Source organism: Borostomias antarcticus, assembly GCF_949987555.1.
Source record: "Borostomias antarcticus genome assembly, chromosome: 4".
In the NCBI taxonomy this organism is placed as follows: Eukaryota; Metazoa; Chordata; class Actinopteri; order Stomiiformes; family Stomiidae; genus Borostomias; species Borostomias antarcticus.
The window spans coordinates 20,557,441-20,584,578 of record NC_140237.1 but is presented as its reverse complement, the minus strand read 5'-3'; the positions used below and the strand labels follow the sequence as shown (position 1 = coordinate 20,584,578).

At 46.2% G+C, this 27,138-nt stretch overlaps 2 protein-coding genes across 3 annotated transcripts; one reads left to right on the top strand and one right to left on the bottom strand.

Annotated features, from left to right (window-relative positions):
- Positions 1-4,518: 4,518 nt before the first annotated feature.
- Positions 4,519-11,176, top strand: depdc7a (DEP domain containing 7, paralog a; the record flags this gene model as incomplete). Its single annotated transcript, XM_084436539.1, has 8 exons — positions 4,519-4,973; positions 6,170-6,300; positions 6,494-6,686; positions 7,772-7,992; positions 9,849-9,991; positions 10,118-10,243; positions 10,711-10,792; positions 10,962-11,176. The coding sequence occupies exons 1-8, from the start codon at positions 4,531-4,533 to the stop codon at positions 11,174-11,176; spliced, it is 1,554 nt and encodes a 517-aa protein (XP_084292665.1). The 5' UTR covers positions 4,519-4,530.
- Positions 11,177-14,231: 3,055 nt separating this feature from the next.
- On the bottom strand, positions 14,232-25,489 carry cstf3 (cleavage stimulation factor, 3' pre-RNA, subunit 3). Of its 2 annotated transcripts, XM_084436628.1 has the most exons (20): positions 25,357-25,489; positions 24,000-24,104; positions 23,715-23,810; positions 20,558-20,590; positions 19,998-20,095; positions 19,824-19,890; positions 19,702-19,736; positions 19,477-19,603; positions 19,311-19,388; positions 19,001-19,163; positions 18,630-18,739; positions 18,398-18,514; positions 17,924-18,142; positions 17,499-17,601; positions 17,320-17,389; positions 16,099-16,294; positions 15,770-15,920; positions 15,562-15,656; positions 14,872-14,932; positions 14,232-14,721 (listed from the first exon to the last, which is right to left on the bottom strand). In XM_084436628.1, the coding sequence occupies exons 1-20, from the start codon at positions 25,381-25,383 to the stop codon at positions 14,522-14,524; spliced, it is 2,151 nt and encodes a 716-aa protein (XP_084292754.1). In that variant the 5' UTR covers positions 25,384-25,489; the 3' UTR covers positions 14,232-14,521. The 2 variants fall into 2 exon arrangements, with proteins under 2 accessions (XP_084292754.1, XP_084292755.1); XM_084436629.1 differs by lacking the exon at positions 19,824-19,890 and having other exon boundaries at positions 19,702-19,791.
- Between the last annotated feature and the right edge of the window lie 1,649 nt (positions 25,490-27,138).

Sequence of the window (27,138 nt, the reverse complement as noted above, 5' to 3'; positions counted from 1 at the left end):
GTCTATAGACAGGTGTGTCATCTTGGCGAGGAGCAGCATGGCAGGGCTGCTATGACACCCGAGGTGTGTGTCCTGCTGGTGTCCTGTTTCACAAGCGTGTCACCACTGACCCCTCCTCCTCTTCCAGTGGGTCACAAACAATCTAGACTCTCGAGACCTGACTCCTGGGATTGAACTCTGACGAGACATCTACTCTTCTCTCTCTCTCTCTCTCTTTCTCTCTCTCTCTCCCTCACTCCATTCCTCTCTGACCTCTATCTCAGAGTGCGTGTGAATGACCTTGTAAGACACACACAGCTGGATGACATCCAACAGTTTTGCATGGCTCCGCTCCTGACAATCAAAGATAGTAATGGTTGCCAATAGCTAGTCTGTTATCAGCGTTGTGCTATCTTGTGCTATCGGTGTTTTGTATAACAGTGTGTTTAGCAAGGTGAGGCTTGCAAAGTGAGTTTTAAACCATGCGAATCAAGCTATTTTGCATTTCAAAGATTGTTTTTAGTACGTACCAGTGCTTACCAGAAAACAACCAGGAATCAAATGGTGATGAGTGATTGAATGTCACTTAAGTGACAGACAGATTAATTAATCAGGAGATTGTCAGGTAACATTGCATCTTCTCTAAAGCAATCATAAGGTGCCAAGCATTGTATCATGATGACTAATCCTTCCCCGAGATAAAATTGAATACCTTTCTGTTCTGAGTGAGACTGATTGGGCATTCCTAGCGAGGTAATGCAATACATGATACTGTAGGCAAAGTGCGAGACTAAGCATTTCAACAGCTGACAAATAAACCTGAGCTTAGTTATAAGTTGAAACCTATAGCCCCTCTCTCTCTCTCTCTCTCTCTCTCTCTCCCTCTCTCTCTCCCTCTCTCTCTCTCTCTCTCTCAATCGCTCTCTCTCTCTGTACCGCGTGTGTGTGTGTGTGTGTGTGTGTGTGTGTGTGAGAGAGAGAGAGAGAGAGAGAGCGAGAGAGAGAGAGAGAGAGAGAAGAGAGAGAAAAGAGAGAGAGGAAGAAGGTGTGAGAGAACCGACACGGACTTAAATCCCTTATCATGGTAATTAGTGAAAAGGCGTTATCGGTGTAATTGGGAGGTGCTGAATTATGTATGAAGGGGAGGAGGTTTCGGTGTTGACCCTGTGGGTGCGTCACACATGGAATGAAATGAGACTTCGCAGGACCAGTCGGAGACTGATGATAGGGAGGCGAGGAACGGGGACTGTTTAGCGCTTTTGGAAACATTCTCATGATGCACCGACCACCAGGTAATTTGCCATCGTCACATATTTGTGATTTTTTTTTCTTGTTTTCAGATACTTTTCCCCACATAGCCTAGTAGGTTTTGCAATTACATTGCTTTAGTAGGCTAGATGTAATTGCCGCGTAAGAGTTCAGATCCGTGTGGCTCATGTTGTAGCACGCTTTAAAATAGGCTGCAGTTGCAACACGTAAGATACCTGAGTTTGCATACCTGCTTCGGTTATAGCCTACAGTTAAATACTATACCTCTGTCACTACAGTAAGCCTAAAAGTTATTTAGAAATGTTTTCAAGCACTAGACTTTTGCTTTTCTTATATTTTCCTATCTTGTAATTAAAGAAATGCAAGCTTTTAAATCCAAAGAGAGGTACAGGTTGTGCCTAGATTCAAATTCAAAACTCGCCATATGAATTTCAGATTTATATTTTCAAATGCCCGCAAGCTATAGCCTATTATCAGTTGTAACGAGTCTGAGCGTGTAGGCTATCTAGGATGGGCCACTTTCACCTACTGTTTATTAGGCCAATTCATACATCAAAATCCTGAGTCTGCAAATGTCCAATGTGGTTTCAGATAGGCCTATTGAAAAATGCTTTCTGAATTAGAGGTAGGATCTCGATTTTTTTTTTTTAATGAGACTATAAAGTCTTACTGTATGATAACCACAAAAAGCATGAGAAAAACATGTCTATATGTCTAGTAACAGCATTACCTCATAAACAAGAGCATGAACCCCTTTCTTAGAGTCCCCCATCTCTTACGGACAGATAGACAGATAGACAGATAGACAGACAGACAGACAGACAGACAGACAGACGGACAGACGGACGGACGGACGGACAGATAGATAGATAGATAGATAGATAGATAGATAGATAGATAGATAGATAGATAGATAGATAGATAGATTGATAGATAGATAGATAGATAGATAGAACCTCCATCCAGCAGTCTCCAGTGATCTGTGCTGCAAGGCTGCTCTCCCTCTGTGGTTATTTACCTCCACGGTGTGCAAACACATCTCTCTATGTTGCCCTGGACCAAATTCCCACCTGATGCAGTCGGCCTGTGGGGAGGAGAGGGGAGGAGGGAGGGAGGAGAGGGGAGCAGGCAAGGGAGGGAGGAGAGGGGAGCAGGGAGGGAGGAGAGGGGAGCAAGGGGGGAGGGAGGGAGGGGAGCAGGGAGGGAGGGAGGAGAGGGGAGCAGGGAGGGAGGGATGGATGGAGGGAGGAGAGCAGGCAAGGGAGGGAGGGAGGGAGGGAGGCGACCGCTATGCAAACTGGCCTCAAATCTCAGCCTGAGCAGCCGACCAGAGTTGACAGAGCAGCCCGATTCCCAGGATTGTTTTGATCTGGACCGTGACCTCCGGTGACCTCCACCGATGCTGTTATCAGTCTGGAAACTTCCACGGCTTGATTGATCAGATCCAGATTAAAGGGGTAGCCCGCTATTCTAGGAGCCCCAGACATTTTCTTTTTCAGTTGGTATTTCTCTTAAACCCTAAATGGATGTCATCTTAATGCAATTTAGCCACTTACAGTAATTCCCGCTATTAGTGAGACATTACCAGGGTTGCAAAACATGTTTTATAACCTGTTGCCATAGGCTGTTATTCTCAGATCACTCATTTGGTGCATTGTTTCCATCTGGCAATGTCCTATCGTCGGGCTGTGCCAGTTGCACAGTTCAGAAACAGCCACATCAGCCATTATGCAAATCCTGTCTCACAGAACAGGACATTCTCTCGGTGGACCGTGGGTGAGGGAGGCGCACCTTGACGTAGATGATGGACCTCATCAAACGATAGCTCACCCAGATAGGGTGTCTGTGTACCTACCGCCCCTTGTCCTGTTTTGTCGTGGCCCGGCAGGAGGAAAGGAGGGCGAGCGTCAGCGCTCTGCTCTGAGGCACGAGCTGTAACATAACGTGCGTGCAGGTGATGCAGTGATACCTTTCATGAGATCTGTGTCAGGTCACGTTGACGTCTGTGGCGCAGCCTAGGGGCCTGATTTACGGTCCCCAGGCCCAGTTTGGTCACAGGCTCCTCCCAGAGGACTAGGCTAACATTTGTAAACCAGACCATAAAGGGGGAGGAGGGGGGGAGGGGAGGGGGGTGCATGATGAAAGAGAATCACAGTCACAGACCACTAGAACCCCCACCACACCACAAACACACACGCACGCACACACACACACCCTTCTACACAACCACTTGCGAAATCAACGTCAATGGCAGCAGTGAGGACAGGGAGTGTGTGTCCTCTTTTCATCTCCACAGTCTTCACCAAGCCCCCCCCCCATCTCCTCCTCGCCTATGGCTCTCTCTGTGGTGGTGACATAAGCAGAAGCTCTTTATTGCGCTGCCAAGTATTGTCAGTACAGCAGCTGAAGTAGAGCCATCGATGGATGAAAAGTATTTGGAACTGGTTTGTGGGTTGGTGTGTGTGTATGTGTGTGTGTGTGTGTGTGTGTGTGTGTGTGTGTGTGTGTGTGTGTGTGTAATTGTATCTGCGTGTGTGCAGATGAGAAAAAGTTTTGCGTTTTCAATAATTAGCCTCACTGGTGTGATGTCATGCATGCGTGTCATGTGTGATGTGGGATATGATCCGCTCTGTTTTAGAGAGGAGGATGAGAATGAGCATGTTGGGAGCCATTGAGAGGAGACTCACAATCTGATCATTGTATTGCAATGGGACGGAGGGGGATGGGGGCGGTATGGTGTGTGTATCTGTTTCTTCATTTTTGTAGGCTATGTTTGTGTGTGTGTGTGTGTGTGTGTGTGTGTGTGTGTGTGTGTGCGTGCGTGTGTGTGTGTGTGTGTGTGTGCGTGCTGGTGAGTGGGTGCACGCACATCTGCCTGTGTACAGTATAATGCCTGTGTGTGATTCACTGGAAGAATGTGGCTTCATAAATGATCCGATCTCACACTGTTGCAATTTCAAGGATGAGGCATGTGCTATTGATTTTGGCGCCGAATGATCTTTCTTTTGGAAATGGGCTGTACAATGAATTCTACTGGACCGTGAACTGTGGAATAGAATGCTCCAACGTTTGTGGAGCCGAGTGTCTGCATGTCCATTATCTGTATAACATCAACGATGTCATTCTGTTGGCCGTCATGCTTAGCGGGGACCTGTTCATGAGTGTAAAGTAGTTTACCTTTTTAGTTCATTGGCTTGATTATCCAGGTTTGAGGTCCACTCACCCCTCGCTGGCTTTCAGCCATCTTTACCGTCCGTTCTCCCTCCCCCAGTCGACCAGGGAATGGCTGGAAAGCCGTTCCGAGCCACCTTCATCTGGAGCAGCATCATCGCCAACCTCCAGTCCTGCGTCGAGGTCAAACGCCGGCGGCACAATCTCAAGGCCTACCATGACTGCTTCCTGGGGTCGGAGTCAGTGGACGTGGTCCTGGCGCACGTCATCCAGAGCCGCTTCTGCGGCGACGCCGAGGTGCCCCGCGCCAAGGCGGTGCGCCTATGCCAGGCGCTGATGGACTCGCGCGTGTTCGAGGCGGTGGGCACCAAGGTGTTTGGGAAGGAGAAGCGGCGCGCCACGTTCGAGGACAGCAGCTGCAGCCTGTACCGCTTCCTGAGCCCTCCCGCCAACACCGCCAGCCCCCCCCCCGGCGCCCACCGCACCAGCGCCATAGAGACCGCCTACGACTCGCCCAGCCTACAGAGGAACAGCTACAGTCCATCCAGCCAACGGTACACAACTGCTTTAAATCATAAACCTCCTCTAGCCCTCCAATAATGCATTTTTCTGTGTGACTCCTATCCAAAATCCAAAATCCAGTTTCCAAGCTTTTGAGTTAATTTGGATGGCCAGGCTCATGTAAGTCTAACTTGTAGCAGTCTGTTTTGGTTGTCATTCTCAATTGTGTATCTTATCCCGGCTCTCTGTGGATTATCTGCTGATGCTGGTGGTAACTAGCCTCGTGAGACACTCCTGCTCTAGCGAGCTCACAGTTTTATCTCGCACATCAGTCTGGAAAGGCTCGATATAAAATTGTTTGTGCTCGAATCAGCATGCTGTGATGCAGCTACGGGTGCGGTTTAGGTGTGATGACAGCGAGAAGCGATATGGTTGGTTAGTCTGATTGGTTGAAGTTCAACCGCAGTAGTAGTAGACGCTGATAAACAGATGGTTCATCCAATCACCTGCCAAGTATTTTTGAAAGCATCCACCCTTTTACACACGGTTTTCAACTGAGCTTTCCCAGATGGTTGAGCTGAACATGACCATCTGGCGCGTCAGGTTAGGCGATAACAACCCTTTAATGAAAATCACCAAAACTCTTGATTCTTGTATTACTTGGCGTCAGTTGAAAGGGCACAAAGTAAGAGTTCAAGAATCTTGAGAGCTTGCAAGATTTTGAACTTTTAATTTCCAAAACAACAAACGTCTTAGACTGAAACTTGAGAAAGTTAAGGGCCAGGAGGTGGGAGGGTTGGGGAGAGACGAAGAGGTGGACAGGGTCCGTGGAGTGCCATCAGCTATCACATGGGCCTGGCTCATGGCTGTGTACCCGCAAAAGACCTGCTGACTCCAATCTGTGTCTGTGAGATGAAAGAGAGCCTGGTGTGGTGTGAAAGTAATATTTACTTTAGGTGACACGTTCTGTGAAAAAATATGTTCATTTAAGGCAAATTGAGTGCAAGCTTGAGGCAGCAATTGACCGCTTCAAAATTCAGATTAAATGTGTCTATAAAAAAACGTAGATAAAATGATGTGAAACGGGGAAAGGTTTTGTAAATCGTCTTTTATGAATAGAAAATGAATGTAGTTAAATTTGACTGAAAAACACCACTATCCCTAAAAACCAATCTTGTGCCTGAAATAGTCCTTTCTGTGATTGTTCCGATTATTTGCACTGATTTCCCATCATTATGTGCCTCTCCAGGCAAGAAGTGCTGAGCTACTCCACCCACTCGCCCGTCAAAACAGACAAAGCCCTAGAGGACGTCTTGGGCCACCTCAACTTGAGCTCAACCATCACACCACAGATGATCAATCTGGGCCTCTCACAGGAGCGTAAGTGTCCACTAAAGATCATAACATGTGTGTGTGTGTGTGTGTGTGTGTGTGTGTGTGTGTGTGTGTGTGTGTGTGTGTGTGTGTGTGTGTGTGTGTGTGTGTGTGTGTGTGTGTGAAAGAAAAAGCCAGTCTGTGTGTATGATTGTGAATCTTGAATGGCGGCGTGACCTCCTCTGTATCTCTTCCTCAGTGGTGAACAAGGTGTGGCGTCAGCAGACGGTGTTCAGGCTGCTGCAGCTGATAGAGCTCCCCCTGCTGGAGAGCCTCCTGGAGGGCAGGGAGAGCCCTAGGCCCCCACTCCGTAACATGGACAGTGACCCGGACCTGCTCTACACATCCAGCTACCTGGACAGAGAGGTCCTCAAGGCCTTCAGCGAAGCACAGTACGTCTCCCGCCGAACTCCGCCTGTGCTGATATACACTCTTCTTCTCCTCTAATCTCTCCCCCATCTCTCCTTTTTTCCGTCCCTTATCACTCTCGTTCCATGCTTTTGTCTCCATCTCCATGAAGTAGACACCTTTCACTATCATGAAGCATCCTATTGAAAGTCTGTGTTAGGTCAAACATAGTCTCGCGTAGTCAGATCTTTTTCCACAGTCCGTTTTATGCAGAAGAAGCATTCTGGCATTCTGAGATAGGGGGAGAAACGCTGTATTTCTTTAAACCAATCACAATCGTCTTGGGCGGTGCTAAACCTTTGTTTTCAACGATGCCCTTGCAAAATAGTGTCGGGGGATTGAATCTGATTGGTGCCGTTGGAATTGAGTGGCGCCAATGAGAGGCTTATCTCAAAAACCTCCATCCATTGAGCCAGACTAGATCAAACATTTCTCCTCCCTCCCTCCCTCCCTGTGAGTCATAACTTACAGTGCCTGTGTCTCTGATAGGGAAGAAATGTGCCAGTGAGTATTAGGACTGCTGCGTGTCTGTCTAGCCAGCCTCAATATTGTGTCCAGACCTAGCATGGCCATAACATCCCTCTCTTCTCCCCTCTCACAGCAGGACCATTATGTAACAGTGTGTGTGTGTGTGTGTGTGTGTTTATGAGGTTTTCTGTGTTCCTACCCTGAGGCGATGTGGCTCTGAAAGCCTTTATACATCCTCAATATGATTGTGCCCCCCCTCTCGCTCTCTGTCTCTCTCTCTCCCCCTCTCCCTCCCTCTCTCTCTCCCCTCTAACTCCCTCTCTCTCTTTCCTTTTCTCTCTCTCCCTCTCTCTCCCTCTCTCTCTCCCCCTCTCCCTCCCTCTCTCTCTCCCCTCTCCCTCCCTCTCTCTCTTTCCTTCTCTCTCCCTCTCTCTCTCCCTCCCTCTCCCTCTCTCTCTCTCTCCCTCTCTCTCTCCCTCTCTCTCCCTCTCTATCTCTCTCCCTCTCTCTCTCCCTCTCTCTCTCCCTCTCTCAATCTCTCTCTCCCTCTCTCTCTCTCTCTCTCCCTCTCTCAATCTCTCTCTCCCTCCCTCTCTCTCAGGGCTGATGAGTGGCTGTCTGCAGCGGTGGACTGTCTGGAGTTCCTGCCGGATGATCTGGTGGTGGAGGTGAGCAGGGGTCTGCCGCGCTGCTCGGAGGACCAGGCCGAGTGCAAGCGGCTGCTGTACGGGGTCCTGGCCCAGCACTACGGCCGCACGCAGCACCCACCCCTGCTCAACAACCACGTCTTCGACATCCACTCCGGCATCTCCGAACTATTGGGTAAGTAGGGAGTGTGCGTGTGCTTGTGCTTGTGCGTGTGTGTGTGTGTGTGCATGCGTGTGTGTGTGTGCGTGTGTTAGAGATGCACCGATCCACTTTTTTTCAGTTCCGATCCGATTCCGATACCTGAATTTGAATATATGCCGATATCAATCCAATACCGATACCAGTGGCCTTTTTTCTTGAGTAATTATTTATCATTAACTTAATTAATTATTATCATTATCATCAGACTTTATACACTTTGCACACACCATATCCTTACTGTATTGCTACTGTACTGCATTTAACAGTTTTTATTATTAGGATATCTTGTTGTTGAGGAGCCAAAACATAATAATTTTATTCATCAATTTTACCCAACATATGGCTACTACTACTGTAGGCCTAACAATGAAAGAATCCTTGAATTCTACTTTATATTCATTTTCACGTATCAGTGCTCATGCTCATCAAATTAGTAAACAATAAGGGCGGCTGTGGCTCAGTGGTAGAGCGGGTCGTCCAGTGATCGCAGGGTCGACTGTTCGAATCCCACCTCCTCCTGTCCATATGTCGAAGTGTCCTTGGGCAAGACACTGAACCCCAAATTGCTCCCAATGAGCAGGCTAGCACCTTGCATAGCAGCTGCGGGCCGCCATTGGTGTGTGAATGTGTTTGTGAATGGGTGAATGAGAGGTCATTGTAAAGCGCTCTGGATAAAAGCGCTATATAAGTGCAGTCCATTTACCAAAAGCTTGGGATGACCTGCTCTCCTGTCATTCAATCCACACGTGCAACAGAGTGGGTCTTAGCTCAGCCTCAGAAGAGAGCAACTGGGTCATATTTCATGACACCACAAGAGTAAGGAGAAGAGGGAGGAATGGCTCTAGTTTACAGATTGCCTCATTAATGTTATCAGGTTCCCTATTAGCATTGCGTTTAAATCCAATATATTGCCAAACAGGCGCTTTTGCTTTTTGGAAATCCTCCGCCACCATCTAGTGAACTCGAGCAGAGCATGCTTCATGCATCAGAGACTTTCTATTTAAAACTTTTTTCACATAACGTTTGTTTTTGCACCAAAAAGCGAACGGTCTGAAAAGTCAGGCTGGTTTGGTGAACTAGACGCTAGACTGAGGGAAATGTGAATTGTAGTCTATGATTGAATGAATGAATGAATACCGGGGCCCTTTCACATCATCTGGATTGGTATGTGGATCGGCGACATCAGGCCGGTACTCGATCCGTGAATCACGTCTGTATCGGTGCCCAATCCCGATACTGGATCGGTCCCATCTCCAGTGTGTGTGTGTGTGTGTGAGAGGGGGGGTTCTGGGCTGTTTGGGTACAGTAATAGGGTGGATTTGTGGGGGTTGGTGGTTTGAACTCTTTGAAAAGCACTCTTTAAGAACCATGGAGTGATCTGTGTGAGAAGAGTCGTGAGCATGTGGCTATTCTTCAACGTTTGGATGGTGTGTTGCCCTGGCCAGCACCTCACACTGGGTGTGACAAACATTTTTTGTCATAGATAATGCCCCCATGACTGGAGGTGGGAGGGAGCAAGGTTCACATCCTGTCAGGGGTTATGGACTCTCTCCTCTCAGTAAAGTGCTGTTATACAGCCTCCAGAGTCAGTGGTAACCATGGTAACCGTACAATCCCAAATACGCCGACGCCTTTGATGTGAGCTGGGGAAGTTTACCTCGAAGAAATGACATTTTTATTTTGGCTGTTTGCTCTGGTTTGTTAGTCATCTCTGGGATTTTAAATGGTTTGCCAGATGGTTTGGCAAACATAATGCTAACAAGATGTGTGTGTGCGTGTGTGTGTGTGTGTGTGTGTGTGTGTGTGTGTGTGTGTGTGTGTGCTGGTAGTGAATGGGAAGCATGAGCAGGCTCTGGAGTCTCTGCAGCTGTGTCTGAAGTTGCAGGACTCTCGCAGCAGAGAGGAGCTGCGTAGACTGCTGCGCTTCATGGCAGTGGCGGCCCAGCCGCAGGAGGTCAAGCTGCACAAAGAGGTGATTTTGTGTGTGTGTGTGTGTGTGTGTGTGTGTGTGTGTGTGTGTGTGTTGTGTACCCATGTATATAGTACGGGATGTGTTGCCCGTCTTTTCTAAGCTGATGGTTTGTCTGGCCCCTCTCAGGTGGAGAACAGGATGGCGGTGAAGAGGTCTTTCTCCAGTTCCATTGTGTACAGCATGAGACTGGCCAAGGGGAAGGTAGACCTGTTGGTGCTGTTCATGCTCGACAACCACCACGATGTGTTTAAGGTGTGTCCATCCTTTATAACTGTGTGTGTGTGTGTGTGGGGGGGGGGGTTAAGACCACTGAACTAAATATCTCTGATATTACAATCTACGCCCAAATGTGACTTCTGTTTGTGAGGTAAAATGTATGAAGGCTTTAATCCACGAGGTCATAGGTTGACAGATGCTAAAAAAAAGCTAGGTGTTTTACAGTGTTGACGACTGCCAAGTGCTACTTTACAGACTTTAAAGTGCCACTGTGTGAAATCAAGGAACATTAAAAAAAGGAAGCATCCGACACATTATAAACTCACATTTTATCCGAAACTATGGCTACTGCACTTGGGAGCCAAGTGAAGCTAAAAACCATTGAAGTGGCTCCCATAAACTGTCACGACGAGCATCTGACGCTTCCTACTTTTTCTAGTCCTTGTATGAAATCAGGATACCAGGGAAGTACTTGTTGAAATCGTTTCACTCTTGTCCTCCAGATTCCTGCACCATTACACAAGCTAGTGAGTGACTGGCTGACCAACATCGTGAAGGGGAACGACCCAGACACAGTCTTTACAGGTTTGTGCCTACTTAAAGTTCTACATTTTGGTTCATTCAGCCAATTGTTGGATGGATTGTATTTTCCTCTGTCTGCCTGATATACTGATCAAATCTCTCTCTCTCTCTCTCTCTCTGTCTCTCTCTCTCTCCCCCCCCCCCCCCCCTCTCTCTCTCTCTCCTCCCTCAGAATCTACATTCTGCAGGCGTATTACAGGGAAGGCCTACGTTGAGTGCATACAGAAGACCACCAAGGAAGAGCTGTGGGCTCTACTGCAGACGATCCACGAGAACCCCAAACTGTCCTCCAAGGAAAAGAGACGTCTGCTCGGACAGTTCTACAAGGGCCACCCAGAGATCTTCGTCCAGTACTTTGGCAGCAGAGTGTCCAGTGCATACATATAACTCCAGTCAGGTTGTTTCAGTATTATGTATTATTTGTAAAGAAGTCAACACCAAAACAAAGGTATATGTAAATGTTGTAAAGATGCATTGTACAAAATGTATTATTATTTACTTGTATGTGAAATAATTAATGGGAAAGCTTGAATGAATGATTTTGTTCATATTGAAATATTTCTCTCATTTGGGAGACCTCATGTATGCACTCCCATACATGACCTCAAAAAACACAATTTAGATAATCTACCTCAGTCAAAAAGACTTTGTGTTAGACTTAGCTGGTGGCTAGAGAGAATCAGCTGAACACGCCGTGTTTTTCAGTCAGTCCTCACAGTGTGACATTGGCAAACGGCCTGTTTCTCCCTTTCCAAGATCTGTATCTGCCGCAAGATCGTCAGAGGTTCTGTCCTGTTTCAAGGAATGTATTCTTCATGGTCACGCAACGTGGAGTGTCGGGAATAAAGATTTGAGAAGGGGCTGCTCAGTCTGCTCACTGTCATGTGGTTGCTTACACGATATGTTGCACAACACAACCATGTCTTCAGAAAGGGCAGACGGAAATTTGAAATCTCAAAATTTGAAAGTCAAATTTTGTGCAGTGGTAAACTATTTCATACATTCATAAGAAGTGCTCCTCAGGGTCTCCTTGTCTTCGATGCTACAACCCACATAGTTGCTTTCAGCAATAAGGAGCTTATTGTGATGAAACAGCTTAGTCATTTTCGTGGCAACCCATGCATTTACTGGGTTTTCATATTGCTATTGTTGCTATATGCAACAATACCGGGACAATCCTCAACAATCTTGTTTGGTTAGACAATGGCAGGTTTGCTGTCGTCTAGGTGGGGGACACCTAATTTCTCACCCCAGCTTGCTTATTGTTGGATTGCCTTGAATATGTGCAGCCTGGTGTGTCTAGGCCATGAGTGTATTAGTCATAGTTTAGGGATCGTAACAGAATGTAACTAAGTGAACTAAATGAAACTAATTGAGTTTCTATAGAGACCTATTGACGCAATGTTTATCATTTATCAATACCTATCACATATCTTTTCCCAGCGTGTCCATGTCCATCCATAGGCTACGCATCCTCAGTGACGTGAGAAAACGGTAATGTGAGAAATCACAATCACGCCGTCTTACTTATTTCAAACCTCTATTTATTCGTGAAGCACTGAGGTGTACTTCATTTACAGTGATAACGTGTTACAGTAGATATTTTTTCCTCAGCCATGGAACAAGACGCATCACTGTCATGCTCAAATCACCCCAAATCCTTTGTTTGTGGGAAATGCCTTGGAAAATGTCTGAGCGTGCCTAATCAAATGAGATGTTGCGTTAGCAGCAGGAAATAGCTATGGGTGTTTATTACCAGTCATTTATCACCCTTCCTCAGCCTTTTATAGTGTTGGGAGTAACTGATTACCAAGTAATGGGTTACTGTAATCAGATTACTTTTCCAGTAACTTGGAATGTACGGGACTACATTTGAATTTTCAGTAGGCTAATCAGATTATAGTTACTGACCTAATAAACATTAGATTACTTTGAGTTAGCCTACTTATGCACGTGCCTGCTTCCTTTCATTTGGTTGATATTATGCGCATGTGGCATCTGCTGTCATGGCTAAACTGACTGTTTATGTCATCAGGGTGAGATGTGCCAAGAGTGTATTTTATTGTGTGTATTATGATCCAAGATGCAAAACTGAACCTAGATCAGCATTTCTATGATTCTATGGGTAAGGAATGATCTGGTTTTAGAAAGTAACTCAAAAGTAAAGTAATTAGTAATGATTACTTTTCAGAGAGATTAATCAGCAAAGTAATCTAATTACAATTTAGAGAACGTAATCAGTAACTTTAGTTGATTAACTTGCCCAACGCTGGCCTCTTCTCATCTTTACTAACACATGAACACTCAGAACAAAGCATGTGTATTCAATAAAAAATGACTGGACCCATGGGGGGTGGGGTTCTTTATTCTGCCACATGGTGATCACACACATTTCAGACAATAAGCGGCGACACGGTACACAGCACACACACGCAACATTCGGGGGTCATCGGTGAAAATTGTTCCCGGCATTTAACCCATTCCAGCTGTCCTCCTCCAGGGGCAGCCAGTGGTTCCAGTTTGGTTCTTTGGGAGGAAACCCTTGCGAACACGGGGAGAACATGCAAGCTCCTCACAGAAAGGCCCAGAGACCTTCTTGCTGTGAGGTGACAGTACATGGGTGAGCGATTTTGGGATTCAGGGTCTTGCTCAAGGACACTTCGGCACAATGCCGGGGGCGAGGATCGAACCGGGGACCTTGCGATCCCCAGCTGGTCGCTCTAGAATGCTGTCAGTGGGGACTTCTGCTCTCCGGCCCCCTCTCAGCCATCTAGTCAGTCCACCATGGTCTGAAGGGCCTATAAAGTCTATACACTTGTCATTTTTATATTACCATGTCATGTGGCCTGAACAGTGCTGTCCTGACCCACAGATCCTTTCCAGAAGAGCTGCAGCTTATACGGTAGATAATCACATGAGGCCAGAGCCATAAAGCTGCCCAGCCCCAAACACACAGCAGGCCACAGTGCTCTGGGCAATATTTTACAAGAGGCAACACGATTATAGACAGGTGATGTACTTCGATATCCAGATATGGAACCATCACACAAGATAGGGGGAGTCCTCTAAAATACATACTTCTTTCCACCCACCCCTCCTCAGAAAATCCCAGATGTGACATGACAGGTAGCAGAATGCATGCCATCACCCATCCAATCATGTGAGATCAGGAATTATCTCAAGGGAGGGAGGATGGAGGCATTTTCGATTGAAGCAGAGCCTAGCGCTTGTGGTGGTCCAGTTCAGCTCAATGATGCACTCTAGTGGTGATTTGTCCCTACAACGCAAAACTCAAAGGGAATGCATAAAGGCAATAAGCCAATTATTGATAAGATTAGTGGCTATTCGCTGAACAAACAAGACAACAGACTATTGTTTAGATTTTCTCCCCTTTTATTGGAAGGAAATGAGTTCTCCTCTTAACTAGAAAAAACAGGCAGATTTCACTTTGCCATCATCCAAGCATCACATGGCCACAACTGAACGGTGTCAAATCAAGGGTTGAATTAAAAACGTTTGTACAGTATATCGTCCAGTTTTTAACAATAAAACTGTTAAAAAACAAAACAAAAAAACAAAAACACAAAAATCACAGGTGTGTGTGTGTAAAAGGACCAACACAGCTCAAAGAAACTCAGACGAATAGGGTCACATTCCTGCAGAGTCCACTCAGAGTGTGTCTGTGCCTGTCTGTGTCTGTGTGTGTGTGTGTGTGTGTGAGCGCGTGGGCGTTTATCGGATCCTCTTCTGCTGGCGTGCGCGGTAGATGTCGTGCATTGGCGGGGCGACGGCCCCCTTGTCCTCCTCCTCGTCTGAGTCGGCGTTGGGCCTCTTCAGTGACTTGGCGGCGGCGTGGTTCTCCATGGCGCCGTTCCCCTCTCCGCCGGCGTCCGGCTGCCGGCCCGTGATCAGCTCCACCGCCGCGTCCACAGCTGCACACGGGTCAGATGCACACGGGTCAGACATTAGGACTGCCGTGAACCCGTCGCCTAAACATCTCCATCGAACGACCATCGAAAACACTTGTGAGGTTTACGCGCCCTCTTGCGGACGGCAGTCGGGCAATGCGGCGAGGTACTTACTCTCCGGCAGGGTGCATCTCCTGAAGGTCTCCATCATCTCGTCCACCTGCACGAAAGGACCCTGTGGCAGCAGAGAAGAAACCTCTGTAAAGTCACCACTGCAGCGTAGGGCCTGGTAACTGACCGTCTGTGTTCCACAGCTATAATGTGGTTTTGAATGCCGGTGGAGTTATAGGACAGGTGTGTGTGTGGAGTTATAGGACAGGTGTGTGTGTGGAGTTATAGGACAGGTGTGTGTGGAGTTATAGGACAGGTGTGTGTGTGGAGTTATAGGACATGTGTGTGTGGAGTTATGGGACATGTGTGTGTGGAGTTATAGGACATGTGTGTGTGGAGTTATAGGACAGGTGTGTGTGGGGTTATAGGACATGTGTGTGTGGGGTTATAGGACAGGTGTGTGTTGGGTTATAGGACAGGTGTGTGTGGAGTTATAGGACGGGTGTGTGTGGAGTTATAGGACGGGTGTGTGTGGAGTTATAGGACAGGTGTGTGTGGAGTTATAGGACAGGTGTGTGTGGAGTTATAGGACAGGTGTGTGTGGAGTTATAGGACAGGTGTGTGTGGAGTTATAGGACAGGTGTGTGTGGAGTTATAGGACAGGTGTGTGTGGAGTTATAGGACAGGTGTGTGTGGAGTTATAGGACAGGTGTGTGTGGAGTTATAGGACAGGTGTGTGTGTGTAGTACTGACGGTGAAGCACGTGGGCGGAGGCAGCAGCTTCATGAGGACGACGGCGGCCGGGGGAACGGGGAACACCCCTCCTGGGACAGGGTGGAGTCCTGGGGCTGCAGGGAGACAGTGAGCGTTTAATAATAACGCCTCGCTTGAAAGAGGTGGCTGATGAGCAGGGCCAGGTGGGTAGACCTGGGGGAACGGTGACGCGGGGGGGGGTACGTACGGGCCAGGTGGCGAGGCTGGTAGGGGATCATCTGGTTGGTGTCGGGTTTAGGGTACTCGGGTTTGCGGTCCGCCTCATCCTTTAGCGTGGGTGTAGACGGGGTTACCACGGTCTCTGGTAGCAGAGCCGCCATTTTGGCACGGGACACATCCTGTAAACACACACACACACAACACACACACAGTTATAAACACTGCGGTAACAGATCATTTTCAAACCAAACTATTTTAGACCATCATAACAAACAAATAGTTCTTACAAGGGAGACACTGTGCTGTAGCTTCACATTCGGCTACAGTATTTGTAGTGCTGTGTGTGTACAGACAGACCTTGTATCCAAGGGCTTTGAGTTCGCTGGCTGAGCAGGGGTACAGGTCCATGAACTTGTACCTGTCTACCAGCAGGGCCGTCTCCTTGCCCTCGTACTCGTCCTTGAAGGCCGTGAAACGCCGACGCTCCACCTTCAGGATACTGGCCAGGTCCCCGATGTTACTCTCAAAGGCCAGGAACCGCGCCCAGATCTCCCTGAACCAGAGAGAGAATTTAACAAATAAAATAACTTGAAAAACCGCGTAGCGGCTAAATGCCTCCGCCCAACAATGCCAGTTGCAGTTAACCTAACTAACCCTAACCCCAACCCTGACTAACTGCTAACCTTACTTAACCCTAACGCTAAAGCTAGCTAGCTAACGCTAGCATTAGTGTTAGAATTAGCATTAGCTAGCTAGCGTTAAAAAGTGCCTTTTGTGATGTTACGGTGACCTTGACCTTTGACATTTCAATACCAAAATCGAATCAAATTAATCAAATTAAGTCCAACTGGACATATGGCCAAATATGTACAAATTCTGTCAAGCCGTTTTTGAGATATCGTGTTCAGCAGGCCAAAAACACATTTTGTGAGGTCAGTGACCCTTGACCTTTGACCCCCACAATGTAATCAGTTAATCCTTGAGTCCAACTGGACATTTTACCCAAATATGAACAAATTCCGTTAAGCCTTTGAGATATTGTGTTCATCAGGCCAAACACACATTTTGTGAGGTCACAGTGACCTTGACTTTGACCCTCACGATTTAAGCAGTTCATCCTTGAGTGCCAGTGAAAACATTTGTACCAAAGGGGAAGAAATTCCGTCAATGCGTTCCCGAGATATTGCATTAACAAACATCGGACGGACGTACGGTTGGCCGTAAGGACAACCCGAAACCATAATGCCTCCGGCCAGGCTATTGCCTGGCAGAGGCATAAAAATAAATAACAAAAAAACACACACACAGGATGGGGCACACACAGCGCAGGTTTGACCTGGGGTGTATACAGGGGTGAAAATTTACTTTTTGGCTCATGGTGAGTCACCTGCCAAGGGGACTGTAGATGAAAAAATCTACCGGCCAAGTATATATTTTTTTCAGATAGCCTTCCGAAATCTAGTCGCCAATTGGAAATTTTACCTGCATTTGGCCGGTGGCAGGTGTTAATTTTCAGCCCTGGGTGTATAATAATAATAATAATAATAATAATAAGTAATAAAGAATTATTCACCCTACCCTGATTTCTCTGGCGAGAGGCTGCCTGAGGTGAGAACGCGTTCAAACAGAACCCTGGTGTTGTTGTCCTCTGGGGGATGGGGGAGGACACAGTGAAGACACGGTGTGTGTGAGAGACTACATCAGCCATACTGAAACACTGATTCAGCATATCTGTCAGACGGAACCATGCGACTTACCATTAAGGTGCGAGAGGTAATCAATGTATGCAAGTATATACTCTGGAATGTCTCCATATTTCTTCAGGCCAAGCTCAAATATCTTAAAGGCTACCGATTTGTCCTGTGAGGGAAGACAAATTACATGACACGCATGCGTTCATTATGACAAGATCAGTGTGCTTCCTGAGGCATCAACGTCCTCATTACTTCCCACTCCGCACCCATGCATGCATGCGTGTGCGCGCGTGTAAAAGCCCTTGATACACTTGCTGTTTAGCAACGCGTAGTCAACTGAGTATTTAGCAGCGTGTTAATTTCCACGCACGTGCAGTCGACCACAGCCGACGCTCCAGAGGAACGCAGTAGATGCCTACGCGATAAGCAAGTATATCGCGGGCTTAGACGTGTCAGTGAGAGATTGAGTGTGTGTGTATGGTGTCCACCTTGCTGCAGTAGTACTCCATCAGAGCCGCGGTCACGTAGACGTGGTGTCGCGTGCGCATGTCCTCCCTGGCCTTCTTGAAGATGGTGCGGCCCGACTTGATGCCCTCCGCCCGCCTGGCGAACTTCATGTACTGGATGTAGACCAGCGTGGGGTCGATGTCCTCGATGCCCAGCAGCCGGTTGTAGACGCTGTGGACCTTCTCATGTTTCATACGACTCTGAGGGGAACGCAGGTGGCTTGTCAGACACCATACTACATCCCTAACGAGTTGCACTGCATTCCATTGTAAAGCGGGGCTCCCTTTGCAAAAGAGATATTTTTCTCAACGGGACTCCCGGTTTAAATAAAATTATCGAACCAAAAAACACAAATCAGTTTTGGCCTGAAAAGTGGGATAGGTGCTCTGTAATGTGTTATGCCACTGGGAATTAACTGGTCGTGATGAAGGATGACATTGTCAGGGGCTCCTCACCTCTTCGTAGTCAGCGAAAGCAAAGTATAGCAGCATGTTCTTCCTCAGTAGTGTCCCGATGGCACGCTCGTAGATGTTGGCTGCCTCGTCACTGAATAGCTTGGCATTGTTCATGTCCTGGAAGGGGAGGGGGGTGGGGGGGGGGGTGAAGCACAAGGGAACCCTCAGTCCTCTCAACTACTCCCCCCCACACACACACACATGTGACGGCTGTTTGATAAGGACATCTTACCCCCTTCTCTGCCAGCAGTTTGCTGGACTGCTCCAGGTACTGGGCTGCCTCGTACCACACGTCTGGATGATGGCCCAGCACCAGGAGGCACTGCTCGTAGGCAAACATCACTGCAACGCCGAACACAGCACAGCACAGGCAGGGTTAGCACTGCAAACACCGTCCCATGACAGAACCCCAAACTGGGTCAGCTGAAGATGGCAATCGCGCATGTGATGGAGCCACAGAATGCACTAGAGGCAGATCTTCTCGTCTCGAGACCTCCTTCTGATCGTTTTGAAAAGGTAGCAGAGAGTAAACGAGGACACAAGGAGCCGAGGAGAGACTCTTGGGGCCCCTCCTCGGTGTCCGTGAGCGGCCGTCTGACTGACCTCTCTTGGTGATGAGGGTCTGGTCTTCGGTGCGGAGCGGGTTGCTCTTCTCCCACTGGATGTACTTCTTCCACATCTCCACCTGCTGGGCCTCCTGGGGGGAGTTTTGGGGAGGCACAGAGGGGGCGTTCCTGTCCAGGCCTTTCATCACCGTCTCATACTCCTGAAACACACACACACACACACACACACACGCACGTATGTGACTTTGCGTTCTACTGGAGTACATTGGTTCTCCTTAACCAGGAGACAACCTGAGGCAGATGATATGCATTTCCCTACGCAGATGCTGTTAAGAAAGTTGCGTCACCTTGGCGACTCTCCTAGCGTTCATGTAGTCTCGGCTGCGATCTTCAATCATCTTCTTTGCCAGGTGCACGTTGATGCCCTGTTCATAAAACACACGTGGTCAGCCTCAGGCAAGCTGGGGGTCACTCGGCCTCCGCTCATCCGTGGCGTGAGGTCGCAGGTCTTACCTCCTCATACTTGCTGTAGTCCCTCCATAGCTGCTCGATGTTGATCATGGGGTTCACACAGCCCCTCTGGTACACCCTACGCACGGCTGTTATTCGCTGGTTCTCGGCGTATGAGCCGACCGCCTCGCTGGGATAACACATGGGGGTGTTGTTAGTCCACCGAGCTCGATTTGTGTCAATTACCAATGTGATACAGTGTCTGGGTGGAAAATGTGGGCTACTTACACTCCTTTGAGGAAATTGATGTAGTCTACCCATATCTGAGAGGGGAGAACACAAGCAGCGAGTGAAGGTGAGGACAGTGTTGAGTTGTTACTGTGTGGTAGACAAATGGGCGATGAGTTTACCTGGTAAGACATGATCTCCATGCCAATTTTATCCAGCGCAAAATCATACGCCTGGGCCATCTTTTCTCTGACAAGATAACAAGATAACGTATTTTATATCACAATGAAAAGACAAGTTAACAACTGCAGGATAATTTGTTGATTGTGCTTCCCTCTTCTCATTAGTTATCATACTTGTAGCTCGGAAGCTTTCCTTTGGTCTCTCGGACATAGGAGAGGTAGCATTTCCACAGGTCGATGTGCAGGACTTTCATCAGGCATCTCTGAAAGAGCTAATGGCGCGACAGAGAAAACTTTAAATACAACATGATCGAGATGGATACTCACAAAGTCAGCATTTCCAATCTACTGGGATGAGGAGCTGATTAGCACTGATAAGATACTGTAAGAACAAGCGATTACAAGAATTCCCTGTACCTGTTATACATGGCAAATAAACTTTCTATTCCATTCTATTCTAGTGAAAGGTACAAATAAAACAGAGGGTGCGATGATACAAAATGACAGACAGGATAGGTAATTTGAATAGTTTGGGTATATTTCCATATCAAGTGATTATTGATAACGACAGGAGCGACGACATCTCTTCTGCTGTTACGGGCATCACTGGGAAAGTCAGGCCCTGTATGGCCTAATTTAACCATGGCATGCAGGGTGGAAACAAAGGTCATCCAACAAGATAATCAAATTCTTTACGTGCCAACACAGAGAACTGTGATCAGATTGACACTCACCTTTTCTACCTTGTCATAGTTTTTTGCCTTGACCTGCAGATAAAGTGTAAATGTAGTGTTAAATCAACAGATACTTCTTCTGTGTCATCCATGAATATGCAAAGAAAAACACATTCATGCTTGCTTTACTGCATAAAAAACACTCTCCCTTCAAGATCAACAAAGTGAAGTTCACACAAAGATGACAAATCATTTTAGGAGAACAGGGGTTTATTCTCTTTTACAGATACAGATGCCACCAGCTGCAATAGGATTTTGATTTGAAGATCGTTACATCGGGTAAAAACAAAACATTTGGTACTGGAGTGCATGTCTCTGACTTCCCTCCCTCTCCAAATGTATATAAATATATTGTAACCACAAAAAAACTAAATTAACATAACGTGACCAGACAAACAGCAGGCTTTTCCTGTCGTGGCACCTTCCAGTGTGGCCCTCTGTTCACAGGAAAAATGATCAATGTGGCTCATTCCCCGCCAGCAGCACGACAGGCAGTGATGCAGGCCTAACTGCACTCTGGGGCAGGCTGTCCAGGTGGCTTTCTGGAACAGGACCCTGGCCCTACCCTGCCTTATCCTAGTGTCAGCTGTGTTTAGGAAGAGCCAGCTACAAGTTAGCCTGGCTGGACACAAAAGGCCTCTGTCTCAGGCAGGCAGGGCTCCCGCTGGAGCAATCTAGCTGTGTGTACTGTGACTCATTGTGGCAACGCCTCACACGAGTGGCAAGTCTTCCTGATAGCAGAAAAGGAAAAAAATAGGAAACCGTACAAAATGCAAAGCTGTTAAGTACTACACACACACACAGAACGACCTAGTTTCACACCAATGAAAACAGGCTTGATAGTTAAATGTGATTGAGTTAAATCAACAAACACAGCACGGAAAGATACAAGTCTACGCCTGAGTAAGTCCCAATAGTGTATGCAAGTCTGTCAGATAATGTAGAACTACTCAAACACACCAAAGAGCACAGCTGTCAACTTGGGGGCAAATTCGCTGTTGCACATTTGCGATGCCAAAAATATGCTCCACTCTTCACGTTTCACTAGTCTCTAGGATGCATCTTACAGACTGATTAACCACATGCACTAGTCAAGTACACACACAGACACACACACACCAAACCCAAAGCAGACACTGTAAACTAGCACACCCATTCAGGACACTTCAGCCATTGTCAAGATGTGACGGGGACCACAGAAGAGGGCCTACAATAGTCTAGGATGGAGAACACATCACTCCAAGCGGAATACGGATAAGGAGTGGTCATAACGGAAAAGGGGGAGCTGATGTATTGGACCAACAAGTGAAACTATGTAACCTTCGACAGGCCCTACTTATTGACACAAAGAAAAGATGCAATAATTCACAGTACAGAATTGCAATGGTCACTTGTTTTATTACAGTATTCCATTATGTTGATTTCTTTGCAAAGCGGAGGGTACAATCAAAAATTAGTACAGCTCAACTTTTGCACTTTCTTGTGCTGTTGCATGTACACCAACCACTTAAAAGTGAAGGGCACTGAATCCATCACTAAAGCAATAACTGCCAGGGGAAAACAAGTTGACATTTAGTGACATCCACAAACTGCAAATGACATTTTTGCGTGTGCGTTGGATGTGCAAAAGAAACATCAAAGCATGTTGATTTTGACTACAATGACATAGGGTCTGCACCATAGATGGTGTCTATTCTGGGTCCCTACAAGAGAAGCAGAAATTGAATGGTAGAGCTTCTAGACACAATACAGCCTTCTTCTTATATGCAAGATGCAGAGATGGGAGTTAAAACAGGGCTCTTATTTTGTCTCCTGCATTAATCCAATTTACTTGAGGTATATGGGGCGGGGCAGGCTGGTTGATTCCAGTCCGATCCTTAACCAGCATGTTAGTCCTCTTTTTTACTAAGCCTGCAGAGTGGCATCGGGGGCAGCTGCCACCCATCGAATCTAATATCTAATCATGTGTTGTTTGACTTTACACCTTATAATTATTTCCATTACCTATACTGCAGTTGTTTACTACTGCAGAAAAAAAGTCAAACAACTTCAATTGGTTAAAATATTGTCACTTGATTTGTGTTGAGCATAGCAAGGGAACCATGCAAAAGCAACACACGGCCATGACCTGGATAACAGTACTTGATGTTTGAGCCAGAGCCAGGTGTAGTGGACATTAGGTAAAGAAATAAGTTTGGTCAGTAAAACCATGCACTCAAATCATTCACACATACTTACCAACTTAATACACAAACTGGATTCCAAGAATCTACTTTGGATCATTAATTAGAAAATTAATATAACCTGCAAAAATATTCACATAAAACAAAGTGAGCACACAAAACCTGACCCTGATGTAGGCCAAGTTTGCACTCTCCTGCCAGATAGAGCTGATGAGCAGGGCAATAAAATATCTCCTGGAGAGACATAAGCCAAGTCTGATGCTAAAGATATATGTTCTAATATTGATAATATATGTTAGGGGCCTGAGGCAGTTGGCTGGCTTCCTATCCTGAATTCACACTCTGTACTACTGCTGTTTTACTTTAGGACAAGTTAAATAATAGTTGAGCAGAGCATGAATTCAGTGCAGGTAACCAGGCAACTGAGGTGGGGCGTCAATGTGGGAAAATTATGTTACGTTTATATGGTGATCTGGGGACATGAAAATATAAAGAGCCTGGGACCAACAATGTCAAACAGTTTGTGGTAAGGGGGATGGGGAGGGGTTTACTAAGCAAAAATAAAAAAAATAAAAAAAATAAATAAAAAAAAGAGTAAAGCTTGACACTCGGCTGTCATTCATACTTAACAAAAATGACCTCAAAGAAATGACACAGGAGGCAATAAATTGACACGACAAGTGAATAAAAGGCTAATGCACTCCAATACTATTAAAAAAGTTTTAATGCTGTTGCAGATCAAACATGCAACAAATGCACTTTACCCCATTTAAAGACGCAGAAGAGAGATAAACCTTAGGAACAATTACAGACTGCTTGCTGAAAAATAAATGGTTAGGATTGTACCTTCCCCACTCTGGGTGATTTAATATTTCAATCAAATTTGAAACATTTTGGTTGTGTGAAAATCACATTGTTGATCTTGTTAGAATATACCCACTCTTGAAAATGTGAGAAATTAGAAAAGTATTAACCTCGGCTTCAATGAATAGTTTCCAGAACCGGCCAGAACTTGGGAACTGGGCAACAAGTCGCTCATATGTCTTCCTTGCTTTGTCTATAGGTTGGTTCTAGAAGGGCAGAATGCATTTACATGTATTCTTGTTGACAAACAAATTGACTATACCTGAAGGACAAATGTTATGATTCACTGTTAGAACCTCTGTCCACCCACCTCCCTCTTGCTCCCAACCTTAATCCCACCCATGTCCCAAAATCGATTACCCCAGGAAAAGGAATGCAACCCTGCGTCACTAAACCTGTGCTTCTCGAATCAGAATGCTCCATGCGTCAAGGTCATATGGGTTTTCTTCCAACTTCTTTTCTGCCTTCTTCACCTTCTCTGGGATATACTCTGCTGCTGCCTGCAGAAAACAACAAAACCAGAAGGACATGGAAGAGTTAGCAACAAACTTTTTGTTTCGAGTTTGTTACAGGCCATTGTGCAAAGCAGCAACAATCACCTATAGCATACATAGCTATGCAACTTATAACATTAAAGGTTAACCAGCTAACTTTGCTGGCAAAGTACTTTGTTAATGAAAACCCAATGACCTAGCTAATGGTTTAGGACTGGGATGCATATATATTTGCCTTGTTGACTGCCATCGGCCTTTAAGACAATAAGATGATATTCACTGATGACAGAAGAAGGCTGTTTCATACATTTGCATGATTTAAGGTGTGCTTATTCAAAGATAATGTGATGAAGGGCCGAAATACTTTAAAACAGATCCGTTTTTTAACGATTAAGATTTTTGTTTCCCTGAAACAAATAAATAAATAAACATTGGTATCAGCATCGGTAAAATTGTTAATTTAAACATCGGTATCGGCCCAGAATTGCACAATAGGTGCACCCGGGCCCTACTAAGGACCTGGCAAAACCCTGGAATTGGGAAACGGTGGACACGAGGTGGTGCATGCTTGAAGAGCCTGGCCAGCCATCTCGGCTTAAGTAGTAACGTTAATTAGGCCAGCTAACAACGTTGACGTAGTGTACAATAACGTAGCTATCTATCTGTATAGCTGCGTGATCTCATTGTATTGAAAAACACGCAAACGAACGCCGAAAGCTACGCTCGCCTAACGCGCGTTAGCTAGCCAGCTAGTATAACCTTAGCTCATTTGCACTGCACCACTTGCCGCTAACTTTGCTGAAAAGGGCACACATTGGCGGTTAACAGTTAGTTAACTAGTAAACGTTAGCCACTTGCTGGTTTGATTAGATTACCAGCTAAGTAACGTTAACCTCGAATGATCGATTAGCTAGCTTTAAAGTAGACTAGCTACCAGGTAGCTAGTTGGCTGCGTTAGCTAACGCTAGCGAGTTTGTATCATTATGGCCTAACATTAGCTAGCTAGTGCTACTCTTGAGTCCAGACGTTTGCAATTAGCTAACTTTTTAATTTAGTGCTAATCTATATTTATGTTAACCAACTAACAATCGCTAACTTGTAACTAAGTCCAGAATAGGGCCTAGTTCATGGATGTACTAAACTCGGCCTAGTCCGGTAGTGGCCTGGCTATCTCACAGTTGGTAACGTTAGCTATGGTTTAGCTAAAGTTAGGCCTAACGTTACAGGGTTCAAACAATGGAAATAAGTATCCAGGTACCTGGTCGGGTGTTCCTTCCGTTGACATGACTAATGTACCAATGCTACAAACTGCAGTGTTTAAACATAAAAATAACGTTATATGATTAAAACGGCTAACTACTCAGCATGACTTGCTCCTAGTACACGGCCATCGGCAGCTAGAGCTCGTCTGTGTGTTGTTGTGCGCAATGGCAGTTCAGAGAGTTGAACAAACGACTCGAATCGGAGAATCTGAACCGAGTAGAGTGCTCAAAATCAATTTTCTAAAATAGCCATATAATTTCAGATTGTACCGACTCAGATAGCCTTGTCTGTACATCAGAATTACGTAGTACGTATGTATATATATAAAGGAGCACCACTGAATAATTCAGCGAGTGAAGGATTCAAATCCTTTGGAAGAGTCGAAACTAGGCATTCAGTTCAGTTTAGAGATTCGAATTGCCCAACGCGCATTGTCATTCGCCAGCAGCGCGATGCACCAAAATGGCGTTGCGAATGTTCACTTAGAGAAACCTCCCCACAAAATCTAGATGAAATGTGTTATGTTTATGACTGTTTCTAAAACTCAAATCGATCTCCTTCCCCTTGCGCATAGGGTACTTGGTTGATGTTAGCAATAAATCGTACATTTGTAGGAGTAGTAACGATAGCGGCCTGCTCCAAAACCGGAGGTCTGGCAGAGGGAATGGGTTCAGGCCAGGGCTAGCTGCCGATTGGAATTACTTGTGTGAGCTAAACCAGCTTTCAAAATCAGTCAGTTTATTACTATACACAAAACGGGTTGTCCCGCGGGGCACTCATAACAACATCGCCAATCAACGTCGTCAACATACAGCAACTGAAACTATTTACTTATAAAGCGTACATTTTTGGGCTAGACGAGTGTAGTTAGCTCTTTGTGTCAGTGGAGGGAGACAACATCAACAGCGATACATCTGAAAACAGACCGTAGCAAACGAACCCAGAGTCAATCAACAGTAGGAGCCTACATGTGCTATAAAAAAGAAGGGGGCATCATAGTTTACTGTAATTTGCACTGCAGACGTGCAAGACTCACCTTACCAATGATTAACGAGAGCAGGTGCATACGACAGCAGGGTGTGAAACGATCTGCAACTCCCACCACAGGCCTCACTGCATTTTGTTGCCAATCAATCCTTACCATTTTCTCCAGACCTGGACTGACTGATAATCTGAATGTCAGACAATAGGTGCACTTTTTTTCATATGTGCTCCATAAATAATATTATTTGTCCGTCTCTTAAGTAGACTTTTATTTGTTGCTTGTGTGTATTTCCATGACCTAGTAACCATCTCAACAAGATAAAGAGGTTCAAACAGAACAGATAAACATGTTATTTTATACAGTGACCATAAATACTATATGACCAAATCCCTTCCCGTCAAGACATAGGAGCTAAAGCTGCTGAGCAGACAGACGTAAGGGTTTATGGGGTGGCGAGAGGGACACAGGCCCTCACACCTGTTGCCTTCACCAGCTGAGGCCGCAGGCCAATTGGTGGCTTGCTCCCTGTGGGCTGGACAGGAGTTTAGATGGGGGCTGGGCTGTGTTTCTGGTTTAGGTTTCAGTTGACCCCCAGCTGGTATCACAAGCAACTTTTTTTGTCAGGCTGGTGCCTCTTGGCTGTCTGTCCTGGTGTTCTGTTCCTCAAAGATGATCCTACTCAGAATATTGTGGTAGTAACTGTAGGACTTTGTGTATATGAAGGGGGCAGGGTGTTTTATGTGGTTCAATTTTATTTATTTGTATTGTGTTAATTCATGGCCTTTTGAATGA

Bases quoted from the DNA above. Each gene is read 5' to 3' on its own strand.
- cstf3 (XM_084436628.1), bottom strand. From the start codon at position 25,383: ATGTCAACGGAAGGAACACCCGACCAG. The intron at 24,105-25,356 runs GTACCTGGATAC...TGTTTTCTGCAG, and splicing joins CGGAAGGAACACCCGACCAG to GCAGCAGCAGAGTATATCCC. The intron at 15,657-15,769 runs GTACGTACCCCC...GTCTCCCTGCAG, and splicing joins CCAGCCTCGCCACCTGGCCC to CCCCAGGACTCCACCCTGTC.